Consider the following 13,843-nt stretch of genomic DNA (forward strand, 5'->3'; position numbering starts at 1 on the left):
CTGCTCGGCTCCTGCCGGATACATTGCTATCCCTCCTGCTGCTTGCTATGGCTCCATTATATTGTTTGTTGTCATCATTTTGTCATAATCTATGCTGCTGAGTCACACTATATTTACAAATCAGTAGCCTTCCCTGCATGATCCCTTTCAAAACTAAAGAATTTCTAGAGGAGTAGCCCTGATAGTCTGTTGCAGCAATGATGACCCCCCAAAAAGCTTGTGACACCTTAAAGACAAATTTAATAAAGTGGCCAGCTATGGCTGGAAATCTAACCATGTATATTCAGAAGTAAGTCCCATTGGTTTCAGTGGGGCTTACTCTCAGGTAAGCAATGTTACGATACGATAATGATACAATAATCTTTATTGTCATTGTCCCATACAGAACAACGAAATTGAAAAAACCTACATCAGACATTCAAAAACCCACAAGCCTACTGTCCCAGCCTGGTTAACCCACTAAAAACTCTGATACCCCATACTTAAATACAATATACTCCCACAGAGATTACAGTGGTGCCTCGCAAGACGAAAAGAATCCGTTCCGCGATTCTCTTTGTCTAGCGGTTTTTTCGTCTTGCGAAGCAAGCCCATTGACAGCTTAGCGGATTAGCGCTATAGCAGTCTAGCAGCTTCTAGCGATCAGCTGTTAAGCGGCTTATCAGCGGATCAGCTGTTAAGCGGCTTAGCGGCTTAGGAAAAGGGGGGGAAAGCGAGAAAAACCCGCAGGGACTCGCAAGATTTTTTCGTCTTGCGAAGCAACCCCATAGGGAAATTCGTTTTGCGAAGCGCCTCCAAAACGGAAAACCCTTTCGTCTAGCGGGTTTTCCATCTTGCGAGGCGTTCGTCTTGCGGGGCACCACTGTATCTTACACTGCGTTTAAAACCAAAATCACATTTGGGTAGAAACTGTTTCTCAGGCGGCTAGTCCTCGTCTTTATAACCCTGTACCTTCTTCCAGAAGGCAGAAGCTGAAAGAGATCATTTCCGGGGTGCAAACTATCCTGCACTATCTCTGTAGCTTTCTTATGACACCTGGAAGCATAGATTTGATCCAAGGTGGGAAGAGTGCACCCAATTATTCTCTCCGCAGTCTTTACAACCCTGGACAGCATTGTTTTTCCCCTGACCGTGCAGCTTCCAAACCACACAGTTCATTTGACATAACTCACTACTTTGATTTCACAATTCAGTATAAAGTTGTCATTCTATCTTGTTTTACCTCACTCAGGCACCAAGAAGGGATGGTTTAGTTAAAAATCAAGAAAACTGGAGCGGGATGGGGGGGGAGGGAGGAGAACTGGGATTTTAAATTTAATTTTAGTTTTAAAATTCAAATATAGAGTGGCCAAAATTGGGCAGTCAAATCCAGATGGTTCTTTCAACTGCGACTTTAGCAGAGGAGCCTAGATAAAACCCACAGGAGAGATCACTTCTGCCCATGAGATAAAAATAATGGGGGGTGCATTTCTTTGATGTTTAAAATTCACAAGATAAAGAAAATTAATCCCAATTACTTGGGAGTAAGCCTCACTGAACTCAAAGAGATTTACTTCTGATGAGACAGGAAACCAAAATGATATCCTGCATCAAGGTACATCAGTATACAGTGCCGAAGATATGTAGTTATGTTCTCTGGATTTCCTGTGGACTTTAACATTATAAACAGTTGTGAAGGGGAAAGCAATTTAAATCAGGACCCCATGCCCATCTTTCCCTCCCTAAGCTCTTTGCCCCACAGCGAAAACCTACAGATATGGTTACCTGTAATTTTTCCTCCCTGAGACAAATATTAAATTTGGAAGGGAAGTTACTTTAATCATGAGAAAGACAAGTGGGAGTCCTGTTATTATTTTTAATGAGGAAAAACCCTGTAAAATAATCCAAAATAGTCACATATGACTGGGTGTGGGGCAGCAGGGTGCAGTTTCATTAAAACAGACTGGCAGGCCAAATTTGGCCCACAGACCAGAGATTACTCCATCCTTGGCTCAGCACATCACGAGGCTATTAAAAGCCCAAGGCAACCATAAAGTAGCATGTAATTTCAGGAAGACACGTGCAAACAATGCGGCTTATTTTCACTTTTCCCTTTATTTGTTTAAATATAGATTACAGAAAGTGTGTTCTACATTTCACAAAAGCTTTTCATTAGGTAAAAGTCAGGGAAACATGAGCGGTGAAAGGAATAACCTAGCCATATTTTCACTCTGGACAATTTGCAAATCTGAAGCGTGTGAATCTGCATTTTTTAGGTTTAGCAGTGTTTTCCTCCAGAGAGTTAGGAAGCTAGAAAAAGAAATGAAAACAAAGAGCTGGACTATGTGGATCCCAGGAAAGGGGCTTTAGTATTCACACATGAATCCCAACTGGTCTGTAGAGATCTGTACCAGGTGACATTTCCCACAAAAGGGTTTGTGTTTGTTGGATAAAGTGACATACTTCAGATGGATACCAAGAAGAATAAGACAGTAGTGACACATCTATGAATGCTAGGTCCTGGTGCACAAAAACCATTGGCTGCTACAAGTCTTTTAAAATTTTTAAGAAAATATTTATTACATACAATGCAATACTGGAAGTGTGCAAGAAAAGGGAAGTTTTTTTAGACACTTTGGAGGTGCTTCGTTCACACGCACCACTGAAGCAAAAGGGAAATCACATCTGTAGGGCTCAAGGTGTGGTTCTGAGGGGGAGATTGCTGCTTCACTTCAATTTTAGGTTTTGTGGGAGAAAAGCTACAGACACAGGCATTCTCCTGCTCCAGCCCCAATGAAGCACATGGAAGATGTGAGAGGGGTCTCTTGTACAAATCCCACCAGCTTCAAAGGGGCACAGCATGGGGAAATGGCTCTGGTGGGCTGCACATACAGCGGTACCTCGGGTTAAGTACTTAATTTGTTCTGGAGGTCCATTCTTAACCTGAAACTGTTCTTAACCTCAAGCACCACTTTAGCTAATGGGGCCTCCCGTTGCCGCCGCACATCTGCTGCGCAATTTCTGTTCTCATCCTGAAGCAAAGTTCTTAACCCGAGGTAATATTTCTGGGTTAGCGGCGTCTGTAACCTGAGGCGTATGTAACCCGAGGTACCACTGTATAGAGAACAGCCACGGAATACTTGTTCTGCAGAAGCCACATCTGCAGTGTCTTTTCCTTCGTTCAACAACACCAGACCCTCCAAGTGCCCCTATTTTCAGAGGGAAATCCCTGATTTAGAGAAGCTGTCCTGGTTTCTGGTTTGATCCCAGAATATCCCACTTTTCCTTAAAGGTAAAGGGTAAAGGGACCCCTGACCATTAGGTCCAGTCGTGGCCGACTCTGGGGTTGCTGCGCTCATCTCGCTTTATTGGCTGAGGGAGCAGGCATACAGCTTCGGGGTCATGTGGCCATAATGACTAAGCCGCTTCTGGTGAACCAGAGCAGCACACGGAAACGCCATTTACCTTCCCACCAGAGTGGTACCTATTTATCTACATGTACTCTGATGTGCTTTCGAACTGCTAGGTTGGCAGGAGCAGGGACCGAGCAACGGGAGCTCACCCCATCGCGGGGATTCGAACAGCCAACCTTCTGATTGGCAAGTCCTAGGCTCTGTGGTTTAACCCACAGTGCCACCAGAGTCCCTTACTTTTCACTTTTCCTTAGGACATCCCTATTTTAATTGGAGAAATGTTGGAGGGTATGGAGTTATCCAACCCCTGAGCCGCCTGAAGGGAATCCTATACAGGGAAGTATTTTTAATGTTTAGTGTTTTATTATGTACAGTGGTACCTCGGGTTAAGTACTTAATTAGTTCCGGTGGTCCGTTCTTGAACAACCTGAAACTGTTCTTAACCTGAAGCACCACTTTAGCTAATGTGGCCTCCTGCTGCCGCCGCACCACCAGAGTATGATTTCTGTTCTCATCCTGAAGCAAAGTTCTTAACCTGAGGTACTATTTCTGGGTTAGCGGAGTCTGTAACCTGAAGCGCATGTAACCTGAAGTGTATGTAACCTGAGGTACACTGTATTTATATATGTCAAAAGCCTCCCAGAGTGGCTGGGGCAACCCAGTAAGATGTGGGGGGTATAAATAGTACAATTATCATGATGGAATGGGGCACCCCTATTTTCATTGGAGAAATGTTGGAGGGCATGCAACATTTGTATACACAACTTTATCTTGCACACACAAAGTATTTTCCTCATACAAGGGATCACAGATCAAAGGAGCTGTATGAGAACCTTAAGACAGTTTGTGAATCAACAAATTGGGGAGTTTCCTGATTGCGGGTCCTCATGTTGCATTAGATTTGGCACCAGGTAATCTCCTAACCACCCGGAATAGCTCTCTCTTGGTGTAAAATTGGGGACTGCTGTAGGAATAGAATAATAATTTAATAATAATAATTTTATCATTTATATGCCACCCATCTGACTGGGTTGCCCCAGGCATTCTGGGCGGCTCCCCCCCAAAAAAATGATTAAAAACACAATAAAACATAAAATATTAAAACTTTCCCTATATAGAGGTGCTTTCGAATGTCTTCTAAAAGTCAAATGGTTTATTTCCTTGACATCTGATGGGAGGGCATTCCACAGGGTGGGCGCCACTACCCGGAAGGGTCAAAATCCTGCTGGGGCAATGCATAAAAGCGAAGTCTGTAGCCCTATAGAATTGGTTTAACATGCTCATAGCAGGGGTGGTTAACCTGTGGGTTCTCCAGATGTTGCCAGACTCCAGTCAACTTCTACCTGCAAGGTCAACTGTCAGAGACAATGGGAACTGTAGGCTGACAACATCTGGAGGGCCAGAGGTTAGTCACCCCTGGATTACAGGGTCCATAATTTCTTAAAACAATTATTATTTAAAGCATTGATGCCCCATTCTTTAGCCAAACAGGAGAAGACTTCATTATGAAAACTTCCCATTTTTTGAGAGTTTGGGGAAGATTAGTCCTAGTGGTTAAATCAGCAGCTAACCTGAAAAACAAACAGGGCCTAATGCTGTATCTTCATTTTATTCCAACACATGGATCTCCTACCATTGCTAAAGAAAATTTTAAAAAACAACTGAGACGAATGCAAAGTTGATTAAAGTTGCTGACCTATTAGTCTTGACGTATACAGGCCAGGATCCGAAAACTTGCATGAAAAGTGGTGTGTGGCATTCACACTACAATTCCTCAGAAGATTTCTTACCCTGAAAAAAGAGACTTTTCAGAATCTGGTGGGTGCAGGACTGAGCTTACTTTCTTGTGGTGAGGAGGCCACGGCTGTGTGTTTTTTATCTCCATTAAACATTTCTGCAGCACTCTATAGCCTCCCTAGTTTCTTGATCTGAAAAAGGCCCATGGCATCTTCCCCTGGAAGAGTGGGAAAAGAGTGGAAAAAGCCGGGGTATGTGTTTGGGTACATATGACCACCAAACCCTTGAGACTGCTGCGCTTGCCAATTTCGTTCTTAAGGGAAGTTCTTCCTCTTTCCTGTCTTTTTTTTTTTTAAAGAGTCTTTCCATGCTGGTTTATTTTAAAATTCTAGTGCAGTCTGGGAGGTCCTGTAAGCCTAAAAGTATAAAAGGGAAGGCTTCACTTAAAAGACAATGGCATTGACCAGGTCCTAGGTGCAGACAGTAGACAGCTTCCTTGTGCTTACAGAAGGGTCTGGCTGAGGTGTCATGGAGCTTTTTTCTGAAACACAGGCACCCAGGAAGACTGCATAGTGCAGACCATTGGAGAGACGCTGTGTAGAATGAAAGGCAAAACATTCATACACACTCCTTGGCCACCTCGCAAGCCAGGTAAGTGCAACAAGTGTTCCTGGCCCACGAGAATTTCACAGAAATTTTTATCCCTTCTGTTTTCTGAACGCTGTTTCTTTTCTCATAAATTGATGGAGAATGGTTGGGAAGGGGAGGAAGCAGGAGAAATCTTTGGCACAACACTCAATACTTCATGTTATGTACAGAACAACAGGGAAGGGCAACAGCCCTGCTGATTATTATCACATTCTTTACACAACATTTTGCAGTTCAGCTTTAACAGAATATTACACTCTAACCTTGCACAGGCAATGTGTTGACACCAAACACATGGGCCGACGAAATTTAATTTAACCATTAAACCTAGTAAAGCACATACAAATTAAGAAGGCTATAGAATACAGTCATACCTCATGTTGCGTTAGGTTCATGTTGCATCTTTTCGGCTTGCGAACACGGCAAACCCGGAAGTGTTTACTTCCGGGTTTTGCCGTGTGTGTGCGTGCAGAAGTGTTCTGGGCACTTCGCGCATGCGCAGAAGCGCCGCTCTAGTTGTGGACTTTTTGGGGTGCAAATGGCACCCCGGAACGGATCGTGTCCGCAACTAGAGGTACCACTGTATGCTATTGCTGGACAAAAACATTCTAAAGATAGACAAGTTTCGTCAACTACAAAGGTTTGCTAAACACACACACACACACAGAAATACTTCACACCCATTTCACAGTTCGGCACATTATGAAATACTTATCCTCTTTAAAATGCCTTTACCATATTCCTTGCCGTATCAAATATATAACTTGCTTTCCCTTTAATTGCTCCGAAGTTCTCATTAACAAAATACTCTGCATTTCAAAACCACAAATCTGTAAGAAATTATATTCCTTTAGAAGGGGATGAGGGGATAGTGCAATTCTAGAGACCCCAACAGGAATCTTCTTGCCTTTCAAGCAAGACGCCCTGACTGTGGGCTGGTGATGCAGCCCCACAAACATGGGGCAAATCCTCCAACTGCCAGCAGTGGGTGGAAGGGAGTGCCCCATATGGGACAGTCAGAATTGGGAGCCTCATACATGCAGGGGTCTCCACATTATAGCCTTTGGCAGGATGCACAGCGCATTCCAATACTCCATAATAACAAGTATTTAAGGCTCCAAAACATTATATGGAGCTTTCCGGTTCATGTGGCCAGCATGACTATACCGCTTCTGGCGCAATGGAACCCCCTGACGGAAACCAAAGCACACAGAAACACCATTTATCTTCCCGCCACAGGGGTACCTATTTATCTACTTGCACTGGTGTGCTTTCGAACTGCTAGGTTGGCAGGAGCTGGGACAGAGCAATGGGAGCTCACTCCGTCACGGAGATTCGAACCGCCGACCTTCTGATCGGCAAGCCCAAGAGGCTCAGTGGTTTAGACCACGGCGCCACCTGCGTCCCATATGGAGCACTGCCACTGAAAGGAATACAAACTTTTAGGGCCTGCACCTGGGTGCTGATCCAACAGGACGAAGCACACATGTGACAGAGGGAACCATGCGTGAGTTTTCCCAGGCTGAAAGTCCAATCTAAGAAGAAATGTGCAAGTCAGGTTGCTGCCAATCGCTTGGGGTGGGGTGAATCCCAGACTCCACCAACAGATAACTGGTAGCAATAAATGCAGCTCCAGTTCCTGGGCTGGGATTCTAGTGGCCAGACTTCCAGAAAGGATATTGCAATCGCTTCACACTGACTGTTGTTTTGCTGCTGCCAGCTAAGGCAGGCATAGGCAAACTCAGCCCTCCAGATGTTTTGCGACTACAACTCCCATCATCCCTGACCACTGGTCCTGTTAGCTAGGGATGATGGGAGTTGTAGTCCCAAAACATCCAGAGTTTGCCTATGCCTGAGCTAAGGCACGGTTTGGCTACGCATTTTGTCTGAACCCAGGCTTAGCTTTCTCCAGACAAACTGTAGGTTGTAAGCCATAGGACAAACCTTCATTCCAGCTTGTGGTTTGTCTGCAGCCTGGGTTTTGACCTCTTTTTAAGCCAAACCATAGCTTAGCTCCATGCAGTGCAGAAGTAAAATGACTAGGGAGGTGTGATACAGCTGCAATATTGTCTCTGGGATCTAAGATGTTTGTGCAAAGCAATGGTTTGGGCTTAGCATGCAAACCAGACCACTGCGTGTACACAACTCCCTTTCTATGCATAGATTATCTTCCTCATCCCAACAACTTTCAGAAATTTAAACATATTTCAAGCCTGTTTATAACTCTCATGGTTCCTCCCTGGGAGCTGTAAATTCTATGCAAATAAAGAGCTACCCTCTGCTTTAAATATATCAGTGTTGCCAAAAACACGTATGTCAAAAAAGGTTACAAAAACTCATGGTTAAAAAAAAGAAAAGAGCCCATCCAAAACTACACTTGCAAACTGTAGTCTAAAATTAAAAAATGCTAAGATATAATAAACAAATCGGAGGGGGAGGGCCGAAAGAAAGGTTTGCCTTCCAAATAGTAATATTTTTTTTTAAAAAAATATATCTTGAATTCAGTGGAGATGAATAAGGACCCCTCCAGAAGTCTTTTTTCATTATGAAGATTTGTGCTCATAAGCAATCTTGCTTTCAATACTGTTTGTGCCTGTTTTGGGTGGAAATACTGCTTTGTTTCCAATCGGTGCATGTCCCACGGCTTCCCTGCTGAAATCCTGCAACATTTCATGCCACAAATGTTCTCTTCCTTTCTCTTGTCCTGTTCATGTTGCACAATAGCGCATGAGTGCTATTGCCAGCTGGCAATAGTGCAGTTAACACTGGAGGAAACATCACAGAACTACTAATAAAGTAACTAATCATGTGGAAAGTCCGGTATAGATCTATCACTAATTCACTATTACTGGGACACAGCAGGATTGTTGGAGAATTCACCTATAAAAACAAAACAAAAACGTAGTCAAAATATAATGTAATCTGCTCGGGGCAGACACCCCATTAAACTCGGTGAAATAATTTTCTGAGAAGCCAAAAACCTGTCTTTTTGATGAATTCAGAGGGCACTCAATACACACAAAGATCAGGAAACTTCATCTCGTAGACTGGGATGGACTGGTAATGGTTGTGCCCAGTGTTAATCGCCACCGTTCCAGAAGGGCTCGGAGGAGGCCTGGGGAAGATGGAGAACAAATAGAGGCATTGTTTTTAGGCTTGACTGCATGTTCACCATTTTGTTTGTCTTGCTTTTAAGTGTTTGCGATGAGGCACTCCATTGAGGTTGTCTCCTGCCTGAGGTACTGCTGGGAGAAATATTGGGGTGATACCCAACACCCCCCGTGGGTTTGCCTGGACAATCCTATCAGATCAATTAATAGGCATTTATTCAGCATTGAAATGGACACCACTTTAATCCCACCTGGGAAGGGAAGAAAGTGCCGAGCAGAAAGAAAGATACAGCAATATTTATGCTTTAAGCATTCCTAAACAACAGCTATTCTGTCCAGCTAAGTCATGTGTCATAGCTACAGCTTTCTGGTATAGCAATTGCCTTCATACTTATCTCCTTCATTCTGCTGTTCACTCAACTACAATATTCAATGGCTCTCTGCTCAACTTTACACGATTACTCAACTTTACAGCGCATGTCTGACTTACTCATAAACCCCCTTCAACATATTTTGGTTCTTTACATAACATTATACTTTGGAAGATTCAGCCGTCTGGGGTTCTTTCAATTGTCCAATCGCCCCACTTATGTAACTATTTTATTTATTCATATCCCACCTTTTCTCCCAGATTGGAGTGTAAGGTTCCGGCCCATGAGCTACCAGGAACAGGCCCACGGCCGTTCTGTGAATCGGCGTGGGGATTCCATGTTTTTTCCCCCTGCGGCGCCATTTTTTTTCTCACCGTGGGGACCAACTCCTGGGGCGGAAGTGTGCCGGAAATAGCGGGTGCACACACACATGGGCATTCCTCACCTGGAGAAGTGCCTGTACGCGTGCGTATACGCTATTTCCGGTGCACTTCTGGGACAGAGAAGCGCCCATGCGCATGCGCACATGCTATTTCTGGTGTTCTTCCAACCCAGAAGAGCGCCAGAAAAGGCCTGAGTGCACGCGTGGGCGCACACACTCTGGCCCACCAAGAGGTCTGCCGGGGAGTGGACCTGCCCGGTCTCAAAAAATGTTGCCGACCCCTGCCTTAGAAGGAAGTGCTACAGATATTAATGGGACCCTAGGAAGTATGGATGGGGGGTGCAGCCAACATCTCCCCCTGCCCCCACCCCAAAATAAAGCAGAAACATAAGTTATTTTTTGGAAACAAGGAACAACCTGGTAGCCTTGCCTATTCTTCACAAACGCAAAACCACTTCCACAAACTCTTACCGAATGGTCCGTTCCAATATCTGTGTCAGCCTGTCGTGGAGCAAGTTTGCCTGCAGGGAGAACGGATTGGATATTTTAGGGAGAGGGGGGTGCTGGGTAACCACCGCAACCTTTTGACAAATTGGTCTGGAAAAAACAGAGCCAGCAATAGCAGCACTGATCTTATATCAGAATCCACTGGCATTGTGGGCATCTAGGACACCATGAAGTTACTGGGGTTGGACATGGTGGTTGTGGGTACCCACACAGCTGGGATTGTCCAATCGCATGGAAGCTTGTGCAGGAACAGCTCTTTATGAATTTGGCTTCCATGACCAGAAAGCCTGTGGGAACACATGGCTGTCTTGAGGTGGGGGGCAGAAGCATGCCTGACACTGGGGACACACCCAGATGTGCAGTCCCTTTCCCAGTGACTGCCAGTGATTCACACAACTGATGTGCTGGGGGAGGGGTACACATCCAGGATTATATCCTTGCAAAAAGTTAGGTGAATAACCATTTCAAGGAAACTTGCCCACACCAAAACGCGTGTCTGTAAGCCACAAATTGTAAAGGCAAACTCTTAGGGCAGGGGTGGCTAACCATTTTGGGGGGGTCAAGGGCCACGTCGAACCATCGTCATCCCTTCAAAGGGCCGCAGGTCAAAGCTGCTGATGCACAAAAGCAGGAATGGTCAACTTGCCGAAATGGGGATAAGCATTTTTTTTCACAAGACAAATTTTAGGTTCTCTCAAAGGGGAGGGGTTTGACACAAAGCTTTTAGCATCACAGAGAGACCCACAGGAAGAAGAAGAGTTTGGATTTGATATCCCGCTTTATCACTACCCTAAGGAGTCTCAAGGGGACATGGGTGGTGCTGTGGTCTAAACCACAGAGCCTAGGGCCGCGGGTTGGCGGTTCGAATCCCCACGACGGGGTGAACTCCTGTTGTTCGGTCCCAGCTCCTGCCCACCTAGCAGTTCAAAAGCACGTCAAAGTGCAAGTAGATAAATAGGTACTGCTCCGGCAGGAAGGTAAACGGCGTTGATCCCTAGCTAGCAGGACCAGTGGTCAGGGATGATGGGAATTGTAGTCTCAAAACATCTGGAGGGCCGAGGTTGAGGAAGCCTGCCCTAGAAGATTCCTTCGTAAGATGCCTGCCAAAGGGTACCTCTGTATGCATGGGGGAGGAGGAGGCGGCATCTAAGTATAGAGGGGTGTTTGGGACTCCAACTCCCATCAGCCCTAGCCAGCATGGTGAATGGTTGAGGATTATGGGAGTTGCAGTCCCTAGCATCTGGAGGATGTCATGTTGGCTATCCCTAGTCCAAAGACAGGAGAGCCTTAGCACTTCGTCTCTGACATTCGTCGCTAATGAGGTCCAGCATACCTGGTGCATCTGTTTGAGCCTTTAGTAGGATCGAGTAGGAGGATCATGGCCCGAGTACTTACCTTGGTTTCACACTGTGCAGCAATTTCCTCAAAAGGAGCCTTCTGGAATTTTTCAATCACAAGGCGCCTTCTTTCTTTCTCTTGTTCCTCAAGTCCATTGTTGTCTTTTGGAGAGATGGGAGCGGGGGGGGGGGGGGAACCAAACAACTTTAAACCAATGACTTTAAACTGCTAACAGCATCAACAGAGTAACCAGAAAGCAAAGCAAAGGGAAACATCAGGAATATTATTCATCCTCATCCCAATTTAGGGCCAACGTATTAAACAAAGAGTGAAGTGAAATAATTCACCCTTGAAGGAGCATATTATGGGAGCATATTATTGTTACTAGTGAATACAGAAATGCAAAGCTTTCTTACCTATTGCTTGCTTCAGCGTCTCAAAGGTGATTTCTTCAGTGCTATTTGCCTAAAGAAACAATAGTGTTTAGGCTACTGTATCAACCGCAGTAAAAGGTCAGCTACAATTCATCTTAAGTGTCTCAAATATTTTTTCCACCCGAAAAACAGCCCTTTGAATCATGTGTGTGTGTTTTTTCCTGGTGACATTTTTACTTTAAATACAGTACAGTAGATCTGCAAATGCAAATCACAATCCTGACTACCACAACTTTTGGGTTATAGATAGACTGAAAGCACCAAAGAATGTTTATGGAGGGGAAAAGATGCATGATCTTTTCTTTAATGGAACTGTTACATACCTTTTCATCCAGGCTGCAGCCAGGCAGAATGTCTACCTGAATTGACAAGGTGTCCACGATACTCTTCCTCCTGGACAACCTGTCTTCATCTGAACAAAAAGAGAAATGCCAATCTTGTCAAGACATCATTGTGTTTTCCTGTTTTCTTTTCTTTGTTTCAAATTTCTTTGAGTGCTTTTGCCTGGCTGGAATTCATCCTGAAACTCCAATGTCCTCTGGCTTGCATAGGTGGAGGCAAAACTAACCCCAAACTAACAGTCAGGATCAGCTAAGTGTCCCTGGGAAAAATGCCCTGTGACTGGGTCACCATCAATGAAAAGGTCCTCTCTCCAGTGGTCTTCTACTTAATTTCAGAAGATAGGACACTTACAGTACATTTCTGAGCACAATACAAAGTGTTGGTGCTGACCTTTAAAGCCCTAAACGGCCTTGGTCCAGTATACCTGAAGGAGCGTCTCCACCCCCATCATTCTACCTGGACACTAAGGTCCAGTGCCAAGGGCCTTCTGGCAGTTCCCTCACTGCGAGAAGTAAAGCTACAGGGAACCAGGCAGAAGGGCCTTCTCGGTAGTGGCACCCACCCTGTGGAATGCCCTCCCATCAGAAGTCAAAGAGAACAACAACTACCAGACTTCTGAAGGCAGCCCTGTTTAGGGAAGCTTTTAATGTTTGATGCATTACTGTGTTTTAATATTTTGTTGAAAGCTGCCCAGAGTGGCTGGGGAAGCCCAGCCAGATGGGCAGGGTATAAATAATAACTACTACTACTTCTTCTTCTTCTTCTTCTTCTTCTTCTTCTTCTTCTTCTTCTTCTTCTTCTTCTTCTTCTTCTTCTGATTATTACAGGAAGGCATAAAGGTGTCAGAAAGCAGTCAGATTCATAGCTGGTGCCTCCAATTCCTTGGCCTCAAGCCATCAAGGGCTTTGTAATAGAATACCAGCCACTTGAACTGTGCGCAGAAGCACACTGGCAGCAAAGAGGCAGCATGGGGTAGCGGTTAGAGTGCTAGGCTGCAATTTGGGAGACGGAGGTTAAAATCCCCACTTGGCCATGGAAATTACTGAGTGACTTTGGGCAATTACTACCTCTCAGTTTGGCCTACTTCGTGGGGGTGCTCTGAGGATCACATGGAGGAGAGGGGAGCCCTTTGAGGAAAGGTGGGATATAAATGCGAAGATAGATTAAAAAACATTTGGGAAAAAATACCTATGAGATGCACACAAATATGCTACATCTACTAGGGTTGCCATCAGTGCCAGATTTACATATAAGCTAAAGCTATAGCTCAGAGCCCCACTCTCTTGGGGGCCCCCAAAAAATGTAAAGGGGGAAAAAAACCTGGATGTACATTTCCAAAATATAAGATAAAAAACAAATAAAATAACAGTGTTTTGTATTGTGTAGGCTCCTATGATGTAAGTAATGGGCCTCGCCTGCTAGCCTGCTCCCTAAAATATCACTGGTTTGCTCATTTCTGTATACAGGGTGCCTACATTCTGCATGGATCGGTGTCAGTATATGGAAACATCACCGCTGCAGACAGCCAGTTTGTTGACATCACATGATGCGCTTATCTCTGGGAAAGAAGAATTTCCCATGA

General features: G+C 44.8%; 1 protein-coding gene across 4 annotated transcripts in view; it reads right to left on the reverse strand.

The window, feature by feature from the left end:
- Positions 1 to 4,463: 4,463 nt before the first annotated feature.
- EFR3A (EFR3 homolog A) overlaps positions 4,464 to 13,843 on the reverse strand; it is an 83,046-nt gene continuing 73,666 nt past the window's right edge. The window contains exons 20-25 of one of the 4 annotated variants that reach the window (XM_081918750.1): positions 12,243 to 12,331; positions 11,902 to 11,950; positions 11,543 to 11,646; positions 10,112 to 10,161; positions 8,798 to 8,892; positions 4,464 to 5,537 (exon numbers count right to left, since the gene is read on the reverse strand). In XM_081918750.1, the coding sequence (XP_081774876.1) occupies positions 5,536 to 5,537; positions 8,798 to 8,892; positions 10,112 to 10,161; positions 11,543 to 11,646; positions 11,902 to 11,950; positions 12,243 to 12,331 (389 nt within the window). In that variant the 3' untranslated portion in view covers positions 4,464 to 5,535. Of the gene's footprint in view, positions 5,538 to 8,263; positions 8,658 to 8,758; positions 8,893 to 10,111; positions 10,162 to 11,542; positions 11,647 to 11,901; positions 11,951 to 12,242; positions 12,332 to 13,843 lie in introns of those variants that run through there. The other 3 variants (XM_081918749.1, XM_081918747.1, XM_081918748.1) reach the window with 3 other exon arrangements.

The sequence above is a fragment of the Podarcis melisellensis genome (assembly GCF_964234715.1).
Source record: "Podarcis melisellensis genome assembly, chromosome: 7".
NCBI lineage: Eukaryota > Metazoa > Chordata > Lepidosauria > Squamata > Lacertidae > Podarcis > Podarcis melisellensis.